Source organism: Pongo pygmaeus, chromosome 1 (genome assembly GCF_028885625.2).
Source record: "Pongo pygmaeus isolate AG05252 chromosome 1, NHGRI_mPonPyg2-v2.0_pri, whole genome shotgun sequence".
Taxonomy (NCBI): Eukaryota; Metazoa; Chordata; class Mammalia; order Primates; family Hominidae; genus Pongo; species Pongo pygmaeus.
Window position 1 is genome coordinate 137,787,507 of NC_072373.2, and position 18,805 is coordinate 137,806,311.

General features: G+C 37.6%; 2 protein-coding genes across 10 annotated transcripts in view; one reads left to right on the forward strand and one right to left on the reverse strand.

Annotated features, from left to right (window-relative positions):
• RPAP2 (RNA polymerase II associated protein 2) overlaps positions 1 to 13,300 on the reverse strand; it is an 88,239-nt gene extending 74,939 nt beyond the window's left edge. For 3 of the 7 annotated variants that reach the window (XM_063664805.1, XM_054476350.2, XM_054476360.2), the window contains exons 1-6: positions 13,135 to 13,276; positions 12,042 to 12,087; positions 10,695 to 10,809; positions 8,230 to 8,328; positions 7,957 to 8,022; positions 5,021 to 5,109 (exon numbers count right to left, since the gene is read on the reverse strand). In XM_063664805.1, coding sequence (XP_063520875.1) covers positions 5,021 to 5,109; positions 7,957 to 8,022; positions 8,230 to 8,328; positions 10,695 to 10,809; positions 12,042 to 12,087; positions 13,135 to 13,207 — 488 coding nt within the window. In that variant the 5' untranslated portion in view covers positions 13,208 to 13,276. Of the gene's footprint in view, positions 1 to 5,020; positions 5,110 to 7,956; positions 8,023 to 8,229; positions 8,329 to 10,694; positions 10,810 to 12,041; positions 12,088 to 13,134 lie in introns of those variants that run through there. The other 4 variants (XM_063664819.1, XM_063664818.1, XM_054476331.2 and 1 more) reach the window with 3 other exon arrangements.
• Positions 13,264 to 18,805, forward strand: part of GLMN (glomulin, FKBP associated protein) — a 57,315-nt gene continuing 51,773 nt past the window's right edge. The window contains exons 1-3 of one of the 3 annotated variants that reach the window (XM_054476382.2): positions 13,264 to 13,356; positions 14,243 to 14,311; positions 14,743 to 14,868. In XM_054476382.2, coding sequence (XP_054332357.1) covers positions 14,273 to 14,311; positions 14,743 to 14,868 — 165 coding nt within the window. In that variant the 5' untranslated portion in view covers positions 13,264 to 13,356; positions 14,243 to 14,272. Of the gene's footprint in view, positions 13,357 to 13,385; positions 13,794 to 14,242; positions 14,312 to 14,742; positions 14,869 to 18,805 lie in introns of those variants that run through there. The other 2 variants (XM_054476383.2, XM_063664823.1) reach the window with 2 other exon arrangements.

An 18,805-nucleotide genomic window follows, 5' to 3' on the forward strand; every position in this document is an offset into this window, starting at 1 on the left:
GCAACCATGAACTCCTATGCTCAAGTGATCTTCTAGTCTCAGCATCCCAAGTAGTTACAAGTACTACAGTTGTGTGCCACCACACCCAGCTAATTTTTTACTTTTTAAACACTTTGTAGAGATGGGTCCCACTGTGTTGCCCAGGCTGGTCTCAAATGTCTTGCTTCAAGTGATCCTCCTGCCTTGCCCCACAACAATGTTGGGATTACAGGCATAAGTCACTGCTCCTGGCCTGACTCCAATTTTGAAAGATCCACAGCATTCTGCTGTGGGTAAAATGCTATCAAACAGCATCTAATGCTACAGAGAAATCTTTAGTGAAAGGAAGTTGATCAATGCAGCAAACCTGGGGTTGTCTTATTTCAATAAATTACCACAGCCACCCCAACCTATAGACACCACCACCCTGATCAGTTAGCAGCCATCCACATCAAAACACGACCCTTCACCAGCAAAAAGATTAATACTTGCTGAAGGTTCAGATGATCAGTCATCTTTAAGCAATAAAATATTTTAAAATTAAGGTACGTACATTATTTTTTAAAGATATAACACTACTGCACATTTAAAAGACTACAGTATAGTGGAAACATAACTTTTGCATACACTGGGAAACAAAATCCACGATTGCTTTATTGCTTTAGTATAGTGGTGGTCTGGAACCAAACCTGCAATATCTCCAAGATATGCCTGTACTTACTGGCTTTCACAATAATGTAAGACCAAATTAGGTCAAATTCAATATTCTGTTTCCAAATGGTGTGTAAGGTCATGGCATCTTCAGTGATGCCAAGTTCAAATTGTTCAGGACATGCTCTAAAACATCCCTGGTTTTTCTTCATAATTTAAAAGCTTTGATCTATATTTTATCACCCTTCACTTTTACAGACTAAAGAGATCAAATTATTAAAGTCAGTAACTTTATTCAAAATTCTTGAGACAGACCTTTCTACAAGGTAGTATAAGTTTCTCTAGTCTTAAGCAGATAATTTTAATTTTCATCATTTTAATAAATATTTCCTTATGTAGAAAACTTTATAGTAGCAATGACTAATGACACAATTGGCTTAGAACTGTAAATCATTAGAACCAAAGGGAACTCAGAAGTTGAATGCAACTTTTTCCTTTTACAAATGAGGAAACTGAGACTTAGTGTTGAGAAGCAGATTTCCTACAGTAAAACAACCAAAAACGTGAGCTAAATCCAACAAAACAGTGGTCTTCAAACTGCAGATCAGGACCAATCAATTAAGTAGGTTGCTGCCAGCATTTTAAAAAAGCAACAGAGTAGAAAATATCAGAGGCATTTCATGTAGTAAGAATAATATTGTTTCACAGAAGTTTTGCTTTAGTTTTTAGTTATATGCATATATGAGATAATGTAAAATGCACTTATTATAGTGGTCGAAAGTTTGGAAGTCATTTCAATAAAATATCTAATCTTTTGGGTGGACTTAACAATTTATTCTTAGTCTCGTTCTGTTGCCCAGGCTGGAGCGCAATGGTGTGATCTCGGCTCACTGCAACCTCTGCCTCCCGAGTTCAAGCGATTCTTCTTACTCAGCCTCCCAAGTAGCTGGGGCTACAGGCATGTTCCAGCACTCCTGGCTAATTTTTGTATTTTTAGTAGAGATGGGGTTTTGTCATGTTGGCCAGGCTGATCTTGAACTCCTGACCTCAGGTGATCCACCAGTCTCGGCCTCCCAAATGCTGGGATTACAGGTGTGAGTCACCATGCCTGGCCATAAAAATTTATTATTATTTTAAAATTATGATTATTAAAATTACTATTATGATGCAATTTATTATTTATCATGACTCATTGTAAGCTAATACAAATATCTCTGCATTAAATACTATATGCCACTATTTAAAAGAAGCAATTTTTTCCTCTCTAAAGGAAGACTGGCTCAGGATATTGTATTCCATGCCATGTGTGAACAGACTTTCTTTAAAATATCACATTTCTGTAGAGCTTAAATGTGCAATAGCTAGACAAGCTTTTAAAAATACCAAATTCTAGAATTCTGATCCTTGGCACAGGTAAAAAGATGTCTCTGAAAAAACAGTGACCTCTAGTGGATTCATTAAATAGCATGGACATAATCCCTGCCCCTAAGAATTTGGAAATTAAGGTAACACAAATGCATCCAGATATAAAAGATACTGATATGGTTATACACTGACAAGTGTTATTATATAAAGGGCTACAGTTATGCTATACAATGAGGCAGGTGCATATATATAGATTATTCACTGTTTCCTTCTAATCAAGTGGAATATAATGAATAGAATCCTGGTCTTATACAGATCACTAGTTTAAGAAATACACTTAATGAAGGGGTTGGATTAAATCTCTCTAAGGACCCTTTTAGCTCTTTAATCACGATTCTTCTTTAATTCATTTTGCACACTAATATCAGAATAAATTCTGCTCAAAAACATTTGATGGCTCCCCAGTACTTGAGGGTTTACCACACTCAGCCTGGCCCTTTGTTATTTACCTATTGTTATCTTCTCGTTTCCCAAATTTCAAGTGGGCCAATGTTCAATATCCCAACCCATTCCCACAAGTTTATTTTCTCACTTTTGCTCACAGTTTCTCATTATGCAATGTCCTAACCTTGCCAATTTATAGGACAGGTCCCCATTAAAGTCAACACAAACTTGTTTAATTCATGTTCTGCCATCCAGTGATTGTTAAATTCACAGGTTGGGTTTTATACTTGTATATGTGTATGTGTATGTGTATGTGTAGCCTGCCAGGTACTAAGCACTTACTGCACAATTTAAATGTAAATTAAGTTGATTCATTTAGATTAGAGAAACAAAGTCCATCTTTTTTTTTTTTTTTTTGAGACGGAGTCTTGCTCTGTCACCAGGCTGGAGTGCAGTGGCACGATCTCAGCTCACTGCAACCTCCGCCTCCCAGGTTCAAGCAATTCTCCTACCTCAGCCTCCTGAGTAGCTGAGACTACAGGCACATGTCACCACGCCCAGCTAATTTTTGTATTTTTAATAGAGACAGGGTTTCACCATGTTGGCCAGGATGGTCTCAATCTCTTGACCTTGTGATCTGCCCCCTTGGTCTCCCAAAGTGCTGGGATTACAGGTGTGAGCCACCACGCCCGGCACAAAGGACATTTTCATCTTTCTTTTTTAGTGAGGTAGTGAAGGGTATATAGCTAAGGTAGAATTTCAAGAACTGCAAATATAAAGTAAAAGGGCTTCAAGTTTTGGGAAACAGTGAGCATTCTGAATATAGGATGGTAAGATTTTAGGAAAAGGTTAGAGGAAGACCTGTTTTACTTCATTTTATTTATTTATTTAATTTTTGAGACAGAGTCTCACTCTGTGGCCCAGGCTAGAGTTCAGCAGCACGATCTTGGCTCACTGCAACATCCGCCTCCCAGGTTCAAGTGATTCTCCTGCCTCAGCCTCCTGAGTAGCTGGGATTACAGGTGCCCGCCACCATAACCAATTAATTTTTGTATTTTTAGTAGAGACAGGGTATCACCATATTGGCCAAGCTGGTCTCAAACTCCTAAACTCAAGTGATCCAACCACCTTGGCTTCCCAAAGTGTTGGGATTATAGGCATGAGCCACTACACCAGGCTGGAAGATTTGTTTTAAATTAGCTAAAGGAAGTACCAATACCTATCCTTGAAGAAAACAGAGATGGCAGGAAAGGTAGTTTGGTAAATGGTTTTGAAGCAGTTCAGGTAGATATGAGGATGGCACAAAGGGTTACATTTAAGATGTAGAGAAAATATCTTTGGAAGCAAAGTTAAGGATAATTTGAGGAAACACTGGTTTCAGTGGGGAATAAAATATGTTGCTCTCAGAGGACTGGGGAAGTAGTGGGCAGCTCTAGTGACAGGAATATTAAGAAAGGAGAAAAAGAATAAGTAAAAAAGTACTCTTAGCTTCCCAGTCATGTCGAACAATGCCAGTCTTTTATTTTCCCAGCAAGAAAGCTGACAGGCTGGTGGTGAAATGATGAACAATTTAGTCTTAATTATGTTTAACTCAATTATCAAGGGCCACACAGTGTTAAGTTTTCCATATCCTAAACCACACAGGATTGGATCGGCAGGCAGAGGTGTCTGCCATCACAGGTGCTGTCGTCAGCATAATTGATGTTATTTGAATTGAGAGTGGTGTTACGTCGCCTTACGCATCAGAAAAGACTTCAAGGTTTTTTTGTTTTGTTTTGTTTTTTGAGCCAGAGCTTTTTAGCTAACCTGCATCTCATTATGTTTAGGTCATTAGTTTATTTAGCATAGTTCCTACCTTACCACAAGTAACACTGCCTTGTGTTGCTATAATACACTCTTTCAAACATGAATTTATTTTGGGCATTATCTCATTAAGCATTTCATTGGAATTTCTAGGCAATACAGTTTAATTACCATAACGATAACTTGTTACCTTTATATTATCATGCCATTTCACCCTCAATAATAAAATTTTCTTGACTTTAGCATCTAGTAAAACATTGCAAGTATTTAAATCATTTCCCAAGAGGCTAAACTCCAGCATTGCCCATAAACTCTTTTTACAAAAAAAAATTACTTTTTAATTGTCTGTCTTTAAATTGATAAGTGTACTGATTTTTATAAAGATTAAATGAACCTGAACTTTCTAACATTCCTCACAGCAGAGTTTACCTAGATCCTAAGACCCAGTAACTTCTGAAAAAATTTAACATTCTTCCTCAAGGATTATTATATTAACAGGATTCACAGACATAACTAGCATCACAGGACACTGGAGTTAAAGTTCTGATTTTGCAATTAAAGCTAAAACAACAAACAAATAACATTTGTATGTATGCATTTTCTGATTTTAAGTGTAAAATCCTTCATAGCTATGCTTAAAATATAACCATTTCCCTATGAAGTATATAAAATGGTAACTTTTTACAGAAAACTAGACTTACTCTCAGCTAATCTCAAAAAGCAGAAACAAATTATTAGAATATATGAACAAATGTATATACACAATGACTTAAATTACCTCTCTTCTTCTCGAACCCATAATGGAGTTTTGGGAATTTGTGCTTCAAAAAACTTAGATGCTTGATAACAAAAATTGCTGCAAAAAGACTGAAAAGAACATTATAAATCTAGTTTTTTTCCTTATCATGAAACATTATCTACATACAGTTGAGAGTATAAAACATAAATGTATAGTTCAAAGAATAAAATGGAAACCTACAGATCTACCACCCAAGGTAAGAAATAAGATACTGAATCTTTGAAGGCCTCTATGTGCCCCTTCCCAACTGCATCACCCTCCACATTCCCCAGAAGTAACCACTATCATAAATTTGGTGTTAATCATTCCCTCATTTCCCTTCAGTTTTAGCACCTGTGTACATATCCCTATTAAAAAATATTCAGTTTTGCCTATTTTAAACATTTTTTTGAATGGAATAATATTGTTATACATTCTTATCTTACTTCATTCACTTATTAAATTTTATTTTTTTTAGGGACAGGGTCTCACTCACTGTAGCCTCATACTCCTGGGCTCAAGCAATCCTCTGGTTTCAGCCTCCTGAGTAGCTTGGACTACAGGCGTGCCACCACACCTGGCTATTTTATTTTTTTGTAGAGATGGGGTCTCTATTTGTTGCCCAGGCTGGTCTCTATCTTCTCTCCCTGGCCTCCCAAAGTGCTGGAGGTGTGAGCCACCATACCTAGCCACTTCTTTTGTTTAAAATTATGTTTTTAAGATTCATTCAAGTAGTTGTGGCTTATTAATTTTCACTGTGTACTACATTCCATTGTGTTAGTGTATTACACTTTACCATTTATAGACAATTGAGTTGTTTCTAATTTTTTTGCTATCACTACAATGTTACTATAAACTTTTTTTACAATTAAAAAATGTTTACAATTGTGATAAAATATACATATAAAATTTATCATCATAAGCATTTTTAAGTGTATAGCACAGTGGCATTAAGTACCTTCACACTGTTGTACAACTATTACCACCATTCATCTTTAGAACTCTTTTTATCTTACAAAACTGAAACCCTATACACTAACTTCCCATTCCCACCTCTCTTGATGATCATTCTACTTTCTGTCTCTGTTAATTTGACTTCTCTAGATACCTCATATAAGTGAAAGCATACAGTATTTGTCCTTTTGTGCTGGCTTATTTCACTTAGCATATTATCTTCAAGGTTCATCCACCTTGTAGCATGTGTCAGAATTTCCTTCCTTTTTTTAAGGCTAATATTCCATTGTGTGTATATACCACATTGTTTATCCAGCTATAAACATTTTTATACATACATGCTGGTGTACATGTGTAATAATTTTTTTAGGGTTTATACCAAAGAATAGAAAGGCTTAATTATAGATAATGTGCAAAGACTTCACCAGACAAATGCCAAGCCATTTCTCAAAAAGGCTGTACCAATTTTCATTCCCACTAGTTGCAAAAAGATTTCCTAATATTGGCAATTTTGTGGGCTGTGAAAACATAACTCAATGTGTTTTTATTTGCTATTTCCCTGATTACTGATAATATTTAACATCTTTTCATATGTTTATTAGCCATTCAAGTTCCTTGTGTAAATTTTTCTATTAGTTTGTCTGTCTTTTTCTTATAGATCATACATTCTAGATATGTTTCTATGGTCAGTTATATGTGGGAAATAATAACATTCTGCTTTGTGGCTTCTCTTTTCATTCTTTTTTTTGAAACTTCTGATGAACAAAAGTTTTACATTTTAATATAGAAATGTTTATCAGTTTCTCTGCTTTGGCCTATAATTTTCCATCTTATTTTATGAAGTCTCTCTATCCTAAGTTTATATCTTCCCATATTGTCTTTTTTTTTTTTTGAGATGGAGTCTCACTGTGTTACCACGCTGGAGTGCAGTGGTGTGATCTCGGCTCACTGCAAGCTCCGCCTCCCGGGTTCACGCCATTCTCCTGCCTCAGCCTCCCGAGTAGCTGGGACTACAGTCGCCCGCCATCACGCCCAGCTAATTTTTTTGTAGTTTTAGTAGAGATGGGATTTCACTGTGTTAGCCAGGATGGTCTCGATTTCCTGACCTCATGATCCGCCCGCCTCGGCCTCCCAAAGTACTGGGATTACAGGCTTGAGCCACAGCGCCCAGCCTATTGTCTTTTTTTTGAAGACAGTGTCTTGCTCTGTTGCACAGGCTGGAGTGCAGTGGCATGATCTCGGCTCACTGTAACCTCTGCCTCCCAGGTTCAAGCGATTCATGTGCCTCAGCTTTCTGAGTAGCTGGGACTACAGGTGTGTACCACCACATTTGGCTGATTTTTGTACTTTTTGTAGAGACAGGGTTTCGCTGTTGCCCAGGCTGGCCTCCAACTCCTTGAGCTCAGGTAATCCGCCCACTTTGGCCTCCCAAAGTGCTAGGATTACAGGTGTGAGCCACCACGCCCAGCCTCTCCCATAGTGTCTTCTACCTTTTACATTTATGTCTCTAATCTACCTAAAATTGATCTATGTATATAGACTGAGATAGGCATCAATTTTCATTTTTTTCCATTTGCATAACTAATTGTGCCAGTATAATTTATTGAAAAATCCATCCTTTCTCTACTGATCTACAATACTCCCGCTGTCATATATCAAGTGTCTACATATGTGGTTAGTCTGCTGCTGACTCTCTATTCTGTTCCATGATTTATTTGCCTAGATTTGTGCCAATATGCACTTTTAACTTTTAAATGTTCAAGTCTTAATTGAAGCTTAAGCAAAAAAAATTTTAATACCTTGATTGAAATATTTACAAATAAAATCAAACTTTTAACATCACTATTTTCTAACCAGTAAGATTTTAAAGTTTCTTTTAGAATCCTATTTAATATCATTAAAAATTAATTGCCATTCCTTGTTAGGATAGTGGTTAGTAAAGAAAAAAAATTAATTGCCACAATGAAAACCTTTAAACTCACCTTTCTTTCAGTAATATCATAGACTTTATTGGTTTTGGTAGAAATTTTATATTTCTGTTTTGGTACCTAAAGAAAAGAAAGTACAGCTTACAAAAGAATCCAAATAATAAACATGAACCTTATGTTACAAGATTAAGTCATCTACATATCATATCATTGGCCAATCCATGCCTTTAGTTCATGACCTTAGGTTTCATTTCTTATTCTTACAACAAAGTATTTTGCTAAATGAAAATAATAAAAGCCTATATTTTAAAAAAATGAGTTACTTACAATTCCCAGCTTCTTCTGACATAAAGGATAACCACAGAGTTTGACAATAGAACGTTCATCCACGACATCGCTGTAGTGAGCAGGTGTAATGAACTTCCCCTAAAATGAAATGAGAGGGTTATTTCCTCCTAGTTTAATAGAAAAGTTCATTTATCAGCTCTCTAACCCTCATCAATCTTATCTGAAAACACAGGGATAGCAATAGTACCTTCCTCATAAGTTAGAGGTTAGAATTAGAGGAGAAAATAAAGCAAAATCACTTAGAGAAGTGCTCAACATATAGTAAGCATTCAAAAAAAAAAGTTATTATTAAAAAAATTTCTGCCACAGTAGTCTCTGCATCTTTGTAGATTATATAGTTAAATGAAATAATTCTGAGGCATGAGGAAGAAGTGATGCTATAGCTATACACAAGCTAAATGACAACAGTATCTTTTATTTTTGAAAAAGTATTATTTAAAACATTAAATCACAAAGTAATAAAATATAATTTTACCTATTTTTTAAAGCATAATCTTTAAAAACAAAGTATTTCAAAAGTGTCATTGTGACTCCAGAACACAGTTTGTGCAAAATTTTCCTACTTCTGAAAAATCTGTACAGAGTGGTGAGGTGATGGTTATAAGCTAACATCAAATATTTTCCTTTGACATCTTCATGATCAAATAATTTTGATTCTTGTTCATAACTTTGAGATCTTTTAACAAGTTTTTCTGTTTTCACAGGGACTGAAATACTTTTTATTGAGAGTGATGTAAGTTTCATGTTTCAAATGAAGCATATTTGCCTTTGTCTTTTCTGGTGTCATCAAATATGCAGATTCTGATGCAGTTACCTGTGTCAATAAAAATATGAATTGTCATGTTCATATTCCTGTTTAGAAAAAGATCTATGAACTATACTAAGAAGTGTTTTTGTAATAGAAACTTTGAGTTTTAATTTGCCCTCTTAAGGATTACAAGAATATAAAAGAAATTTCCATTCAAAATTTTAATGTAGTAAAGCTGTTTAAAAATTTTTTTATTCTCAAATTTTTATTTAGACAGGGTCTCGCTGTGTTGTCCAGACTGGTCTCAAACTCCTGGGCTCAAGCGATCCTACCGCCTTGGCTTCCCAAAGTGCTGGGATTACAGGCATGAGCCATCATGCCTGGCCTAAAAAAAATTAATGCGGGCCGAGAGCGGTGGCTCATGCCTGTAATCCCAGCACTTTGGGACACCGAGGCGGGCAGATCACGAGGTCAGGAAATCGAGACCATCCTGGCTAACACAGTGAAATCCCATCTCTACTAAAACTACAAAAAAATTAGCCGGGCGTGATGGCGGGCGCCTGTAGTCCCAGCTACTCAGGAGGCTGAGGCAGGAGAATGGCGTGAACCTGGGAGGCGGAGCTTGCAGTGAGCCGAGATCGCACCACTGCACTCCAGCCTGGGCGACAGAGCGAGACTCCGTCTCAAAAAAAAAAAAAAAAATTTAATGCAGAATTTAATTCTCCTGTTTTATGTTAAGTCATAAATGATCTGTATTTCAGGTTTTTGAAATATGAAAATTGATGAAATTACATGGAGAAAAATAATATTCTTCAGTTGCTTAAAATAACACAACACAGAATATAGAAAACTGGAATTGCAATCATTAGAACAAATTGAAGAAAATCAAGTGATATTAGCAGACTGGTTAAAAGAACTATGACTAAGGGTAAAATATATTTGCTTTTTCCTTTTTTCTCCCCCATCCTCGTTTTTCTTTTTTCCCATTTATTATTTATATACTTATTTTGAGACAGTCTCACTCTTGTTGCCCAGACTAGAGTGCAGCGGTGTGATCTCAGCTCACTGCAATGTCTGCCTCCTGAGTTCAAGTGATTCTCATACCTCAGCCTCCTGAGCAGCTGGGATTACAGGCATGAGCCACACCTGGCTAATTTTGTATTTTTAGTAGAAACGAGGTTTCACCATGTTGGCCAGGCTAGTCTCAAACTCCTGACCTCAAGTGATCCGCCTGCCTTGGCCTCCCAAAGTGCTGGGATTACAGGCATGAGCCATTGTGCCTGGCCTCTTTTGCTTTTTAATTGACAATAATAATTGTATATATTTGTGGGGTAGTATGTGATGTTTTAACACATGTATACATTGAGCAAATCAGGCTAATTAACATATCTATCACCTCACATATTTATCATTTCTTTGTGGTGAGAACATTTGAAATCCACTCTTATTAATTTTGAAATATACATTACCTGTCATCACCTTGTTACGTACTTATTTTTCATTAGTGCATTTTAAAGTCATTATACAAGGAATGCATGATAGTTGTTTATTTTAAAATGCATGAATTATATGGATTGTTATCTGCATCTAATGACTCAACAAATTCAAAGATTTTAATAATGCAAAGAAGTTTCATGCTGCGCAGATATAAAGATGTTATACTACAAAACTAATAATTTGTCAGCTTAACACATACACACTCCATTAGGAACTCTTCTGTAATATTCTCTTCTAAAAGCTGTTCAACAATATGTAGAGCTTTTCTCTCAAATTCAATCTTCTTTCTCACAGCTGCTTCTAGTTCAGCTTTCCTAAAAGTTGAAAGAGAAACTTAATCTACTTAAAAGCTTCATGTCCAACATTCCATGTTTTAAAATACAATACTAACCTAACTCACTATTTTGCCACTTAAATTTAAATATATTAAAAAATTTTTTTGAATAAAAATATTTATTTCTTTTTAATTGTAGAGACAAGGTCTCACTATGTTGCTCAGACTGGTCTCGAGCTCCTGGCCTCAAGCAACACTCCCACCTCAGCCTCGCAAAGTGCTGGGATCACCGGCATGAGCCACGACATCCGGCCAAATTTCTGTTTTCTAATGCTGTTTCTTTTGATCCAATACTTTTCAAAAAGGAAACAAGCTACTTTTTGCACTGCACATACAGAAGTCTTTATATACTCTTTGTATGGTTAATGTCTACTTAGCACGCAGGTCTCAGCATAATGCTTTCGCTGAAAACTCACAGCCAACCTCCCTGCCACCCACCTCCAACTAAATTAGACTTCGTTATTCCTTCTCGTAACATCACAGTCTTTTCCTTCATAGTGCTTATCACAATTTGTAATTATGTATTTGTTTATGTTAATTAACTAATTAATTTATTATTATTTATTCCTCTGTTCCACTAGACAAGAACTGTGTCTATTCTGTTCACCATATCTTCAGAGCCTAACACAGGTCTGGCATATCTTATACTCAGTAAATAATTTTTGAAAGAATGAGTAAATTAAGACCAAAGCCAATATAAGATTAGTGAGTCTTCACAAAATGAAAATCATAGCTACATATACTTTTAATCCCCTTCACATTCTACTCCTCTTCTAGAAACTCTGTGTGATATGTGGTAATATCTTGCCTTTTTAGAACCAGAACTAGTACAAGACAGCTTTTTAGTGAAAATCTGGACTTGATGTAACAAAGAACAGAAAAGGTTTCTTGGAGTGACAGCAAAACTTGGAGAGTGAGTCTGGCATATAAAGCAATAAAAGGAGAGTGTACCTGAAGCAGTGAAAAACAAACACCTTCTACAGACACTCATGCCTTCACTAGCAGTCTGAGTGCTTAGTTTGGTTTTCTTAAAGCCTGGAGTAGAGGAATGTAACAGTCTATGTGAGAATTTATAGGCCTTCCCAGATCTTTCCCTTCCCTCTCATGATAATTTTCTCCAAAAAAAAAGGTAACCATTATTGTTTTAAAATTGGTACAAGTAATATGAGATAAGTAGATATGCCAACGTAGTTGTCCATGTAGCTGTCATACCTTTTAGAAGCATCTTCTTGTTTCAAAGTACTTGTCTGTTTAGTACCTACAATAAAAATACAGTCATGTGCCACATAATGACATTTCCGTAAACGACGGACAGCATACAGACAGCGGTCTCATAAGATTAAAATACTGTATTTTTACTGTACCTTTTCTATGTTTAGATATACAGTTGCCTACAGTACTTAGTACAGTAACATGCTGTGCAGGTTTGTAGCCTGGGAGCAATAGGCTGTACCATATAGCCTAGTGTGTAAGTAGGCTATACCATCTAGGTTTGTGTAAGTGCACTCTATGATGGTCACACAAGGATGAAATCACCTAACAACGCATTTCTCAAAATGCATCCCCGCAGTTAAGCTACACATGGTGGCAGTAGGTCAGGTCTACACAAACACATTAGGTACAAGATAGATTCCTACACAAATAACAAACTGTAGACCACCTTTTCTTCTTTTCCACATATTTTATGTCCAATCATGTGTAAATCAAAATGAAATAGGAAGGGAAAGCAATTTGTTTTTGCAAATTGATTACTGTCTAATTTTTCTTGGTTAAAATGTATCTCTTTGGGGATTGAATTTTCTTCTGTATCATAGTTGCTTAATTAACCACTCCTGAAAATCTGAGATCTGGGTACTTTTAGGGGAAACCTCTCTCCGTCTGCCAAACGTCCTCTCTGGGGGAAGAGGGGAGTCCGGCACCTTAAAGAACTGGGCACCCAAGCAATCTGGAAAGGAGGACCGGTCCTAGGTTCAAGGCCAGCTGCCAACGCTGCCCTAGTCACTTGCCCCGAAACCCGGGGACCCCAGGCCTGGGTTCCCGGCGCCTCCACTGTCCTTTCTCTCAGAGGCTGGGGCCACAGTCCGCGTGAGGGAAATCTTGGAACACTGGCGTAAAGGGGTGAGGGCCGGCCAGGAAATCTTTCCCAGGAGGTGCGGACGGCGGTGGGAAGCTTTCGGCCTTCTCTACCTGGGAGAACCCCTCCCCCCAAGCAGCCTTTCAGGAGCGCCCGCGCGCTGCGGTCTAGAACTCGAGATCGCGGCCCAGCTTTCAGGGTCCAAAAGTGGGAAGAGATCCTTGCTCTTACCTGCGGCTTTTCGAGAGCGGCGGGGAGCCCCGGCCTTGCGGCCGGCAGAAGACGGCCCAGCGCAGTCCGCCATCTGGGAGAGTAGTCTGCCGGACGGGGACAAGCTCCGGCGTCTCGCCCCGAGGCCCCGCCTCCCTACGCGTAGCGCGGGGCGGGGCCAGAAGAGCGGGCTGAGAGGCCGGAGGAGGTGGCGGCGGCTGGGAGAGGCGAGGGATCTGTCAGGTAAGCGGAGTCGTGGAGAGGTTCAGGGTGGCCAGGGCTCGCGGTTGACCGTGAGCCGCGGCGGATTTGGTGCTGCGGGCCGACGAGGCCATGCGAGGTGGTGGAGCCTGCCCACCTAGGCGAGCAGGAATCGGAAGACATGGCTTCCTCTGATGCCGCCCGCACGCGCGCTGGGGTGTTACTCGCCTTCCAGCGCGCTGCCCTGAGGACCGGGCTGACCCGCGCCCCTACTGAGGGCTTGGGGCCGAGCCTTGTCGCCGGGAGAAGCGATGGTCTCCTCCTGAAGGCCGCCGTTGTCTTGTCTCCGTGTGATACAGTAATTTCACTAGCTGGATTGATCACTTTGGGGACTGCAACTCCTAGAGAGAAATGGAATGGAGGGCATCTGAATCTTCACCCCCATAGATAAGCTTGTGTTGCACCCCAGTTTTTGTGAGGTGAGACATTAAAAATAAAAAATCCCCTAATGATTAGAATTTTGATTTCAGGTCCACCTTTTGGAAATTTTTTTTCAGAAAAGAAGTACTTTGCTTTTTAAAAGCCCTTTAGTTCGTATGTGCCTCGCCTCTTGGGAGTGCTCGGGAGTTTGTTTTTTTTCCTTCAAAGTAACTTTCAAAACTATGCTCCTAGAAAACTTAAAAGATGCAATAAGGGCTTCTAAAAAAACACTTTATTTTCTTAGGCAAACATACTAAGATTCAGTAATAACATTTCAACTTTAAAACTTTACATTTTCTCCTAGCATGCTATTGGACCAAAAAACACAACAACAAAAACTTTCCATTTTCTTTATTGTATTTACTAATAATTTATCACACTGAAACATAACTTTTGAATACTTAAGTGTAATATCACGGATAGTTAACAGTGTGTTTTGTATTTGTAGATTTTAGCATCGAAACTAGGAGAAATAGGAATGGCTGTAGAGGAACTTCAGTCTATAATAAAGAGATGTGTAAGTATTTTTTTAATTTTTGTAAAATTAAATACCTTTCAAAATATGGGAAGGGCACAGATTGTTTTTAATTATATTTGTGGTCACTCAAATTGTTTATCTTCTTTAATCCTTGCTTTTTTTGACCTGTAAAGAGCATGAGTGGGGGAGGCAGATTGGATTATTTCTCCAGGTGACATACTTATCTAAATAACCTTTTACATTTTAATCCTGATCCTTTTCATAGATTTCACTGGTACAGTAGATTTCAAGGTCACTTATTAAAGTATTTATTAGGGTAATCCTAATTTTGATACATGTGTTATTTACGTTACATTTATCTAGAATTTAAATAGATTTCCTTTTTTCATAGATAAATCAAGAAGTTATTGTATTTAATTTTTATTTACATATACTTTTTTTTTTGTTTTTTGGTTTTTTTTTTTTGTCAGCAAATCCTAGAAGAGCAAGACTTTAAAGAAGAGGATTTTGGCCTATTTCAGTTAGCTGGGCAAAGATGCATAGAAGAAGGGCACACAGACCAGCTCTTAGAAATTATTCAAAATGAAAAGAATAAGGTGCGTAGAATCTTGGTGTTTACTTTTCAGTCTTGGGAAGAGAATAATCACATGATGCTATTCATCCAGTCATTTATCCATCAAACATTTAAGAATCTACTTAAATTTTCACAGTAGGGAACTGAAAACAAAAAAAGAATTAGAAATATTTAGGCCAGGCGCAGTGGCTCACGCTTGTAATCCCAGCATTACGGGAGGCCGAGGCAGGCAGATCACTTGAGCCCAGGAGTTTGAGACCAGCCTGGGCAACAGAGTAAGACCCTGTTTCAGAAAAAAAAAAAAAAAAAGAAACAGTCATATACTTGAAGGTGCTTACCATCTGGTCAAACAGATAAACATGTAAACAACTAACAATAATGAGGCAAAATAAATAAGTGCTATAGTTGAAGTAAAGAGTTTTTAGAAGAATCAGAATTACTTCTGGTTTAGGGAGTCCAAAAATGGTGTTTGAGTCATTAATTTACAATGAGAAATATACATATCAAGCAGGCTAAATATTCATTTTGGGTGATCAGCCCATTCTCCTCCAGCCAAATGTGTATGGAAAACCAAATTTTAATTAAAACAGTATTTTATGTGCATAGAATCAGAACAGGAGGAAAGCGATATGTCATTATACTAGCCAGTATCATCCAGTTACAATGGTTTGAGAAATCATCCTCCACAATGGAAAAGGATCTTATTTGTGGATCAGGAATAACTTTTTCCTGGGACACTGTGTTGGCAACATCCTGCCAAATTTTGTGTCTTTGGATACTCCTTATAAGGAAGACGGCTGTGGTTTGGCTCTGTGTCCCCACCCAGATCTCACCTTGAATTGTAATAATCCCTATGTGTCAAGGGTGGGACCAGGTGGAGGTGATTGAATCATGGGGGTGGTTTCCCCATGCTTCTCATGATAGTGAGTGAGTTCTCACGAGGTCTGATGGTTTTATAAGCATCTGGCATTTCTCCTGTTGGCACTCAGTCCCTCTCCTGCTGCCCTGTGAAGAGGTGCCTTCCGCCATGATTGTTAAGTTTCCTGAGGCCTCCCTAGCCATGTGGAACTGCATGTCAATTAAACCTCTTTTCTTTCTAAATTACCCAGGCTTGGGTATTTTTTCATAGCAGCGTGAGAACAGACTAATACAAAGACTATCTCCTTTCTAGGTACACACTCTTTCTTCATTTGCAGTGCTACTTATTTATTAGAAGTTTTCTTTCTTGATATCACAGTGTAATCATGTTGACCTGTGTTTCTCTCCAGGGCATCTTGATTGGATTTGGGGGATTCCTAAAACTTTTTAATCATACATTATTATAGCATCTCTTAGTCATAGTTCAAATGGCTTATACCCTTCTTATTTTTTATTAAAATAGGACATTTTATTTAGTTTTTGATATATGTTTATGATAACTTTGTAACCCCCAATATAATAAATTTTATGTTTTTTAAACTCTTCTTGATTTTTTTCTAATTGTGTTCTCAGAGGATAACCTTCTAAAGTACTTAGCTTTTAGCTAATAATAAAAAAATTAATAACAACTAATATTTATTGCATATTTACATGTACCAGATGCTGTCTTTAGTCCTTTACATTTACTAACTTAATTAGTCTCTCCAAAATCTCAGAAGGTAGGTGTTCATTTTGTAACTGAAAGGTTAAATGACTTGCCCAAAAGTAAGTCAACTTTTATGTAACATCCAAGATTCAGACCTGTGTAGCATGGTTTTGGAGCTCCTAACCACTCTGCTCTACCTCTGGTTAGTGCTGTATGGCGTATGGTTTTAGGGTAGAATACAGGGGATTGTTTGATTGAGAGGGTGAGGCATCAAAAATGACTGGGTTTCTAGCCTCTAAAAGGATAACATATGATATCAAACAGAAAAAGGCAACCTAAGTAGAGGGAAAAGTTTCCTAAAGGAACAAGTGAGTTGACTTTTAGAAATTTTGAGTTTAAGTACAGCAGTCAACTGGAAAATAAGGTTTTGAGCTCAGTAGAGATAGAGGAATTAAGATGTAGATCTCTGAGACACATATCTGTGAGACTTTAATTACCTAAAGATTGGGTAATTGAAGCATTGAGGGGTGAAAAAAAAAACAAGAATTTACCTGAGTTCACATAAAAGGGGCAGAAGAGAAGAGGCCCAAGATCCCATCTTGAAGAATTTAAGAAACAGAGAGAAGAGGCCTGCCAAGGAGATGAGGATCAGCACCACATCAGTGAGGCAGAAGGAAAAGGGAAGTATAAACAAAGTATTTTTCAGGCATTGCATGCCTCAGCATTTTATTTTTAGCATGCTTCTGAATAGCCAATGGGATAGATTTAAACATTGTGAGGCTTAGTCTTAATAGTTTGAGAATCACCTTTGCAATATGTGGTCAGCTAAATGCAAAGGTTCAGATATTGATAAGACAATGTTCAAAACTGACTACAGGCTGGGCACAGTGGTTCATGCCTATAATCCCAGCACTTCGGGAGGCCGAGGCGGGTGGATCACCTAAGGTCAGGAGTTCGAGACCAGCCTGGCCAACATGGTGAAACCCTGTCTCCACAAAAAATGCAAAAATTAGCCAGGTGTGATGGCACGCCCCTGTAATCCCAGTTACTCGGGAGACTGAGATGGGAGGATTGCTTGAACCCAGGAGGTGGAGGCTGCAGTGAGCCAAGATCGTACCACTGCACTCCAGCCTGGGAAACAGTGAGACCCCATCTCAACAACAACAAAAAACTGACTACAATTTAATTTTCTTGCCAGGTGACACTATCAAAATTGACCAAGATTTACTATTATCTTCAACTATAAGAGTGAATTAAAGAAAAAAAATAAAAATAAAAAGATTTACTATTTACTGCTTTGTGAGAGACCATTCACATACTATTTATTACAGTATATTATAATTGTTGTAGTTATTGTTAATCTCATAAATTAAACTTTGTCACAGATATGCATGTATAGTATTTATATATAGCGTTTGGTACTATTCATGGTTTCAGGCATCCACTGGGGGTCCTGGAATGTACCCTCTGCAGATAAGTGGGGAGACTACTGTATCCTATACTCTATTTTTATTATCTTACAAGACTGGGGTCAAGATGAGGTATTATAGGTGTCATTTTGTCTTCTTCCTAGATCAACTTTTTAAAAAAAAATTCTAATTTTTGTGGGTACATAGAAGGCATATATATTGATGGGTACATGAGATGTTTTGATACAGACATGCAATGTGAAATAAGAATATCATAGAGAATGGGGTATCCATCCCCTCAAGCATTTATCCTCTGTGTTACAAACAAACCAATTATACTCATTTAGTTACTTTAAAATGTACAATTAGTTATTGACTATAGTCACCCTGTTGTGCTATCAAATAGTAGGTCTTATTCATTACTTATAACTTTTTTTTTTTTTTGGTACCCATTAGCCATCTTCCCTGCTTCCCACTGCCATTTGCAGCCTCTGGTAACCATCCTCCTACTCTCTATGTCCATGAGTTCAGTTGTTTTGGTTTTCAGATCCCACAAAAAAGTGAGAACATTCAATGTTTTTCTGTGCCTGACTTCTTTCACTTAACATAATGGTCTATAGTCCCATCCATGTTATTGCAAATGACAGGATGTTGTTCATTTTTATGGCCAAATAGTACTCCATTGTGTATGTGTACCACATTTTCATTATCCATTCATCTGTCGATGGACACTTAGGTTGCTTCCAAATCTGAGATATTGTAAACAGTGCTGCAATGAACATGGGAGTGCAAATATCTCTTCAATATAGTGATATCCTTTATTTTGGGTATATACCCAGCAGTGGGATTGCTGGATCATATGGTAGCTCTATTTTTGTATTTTTTGAGGAACTGCCAAACTGTTCTCATTAATGGTTGTAGTAATTTACATTCCTACCAACAATATCTGAAAAAAAAAATAAAAAAAATTAGCCGGGCGTGGTGGC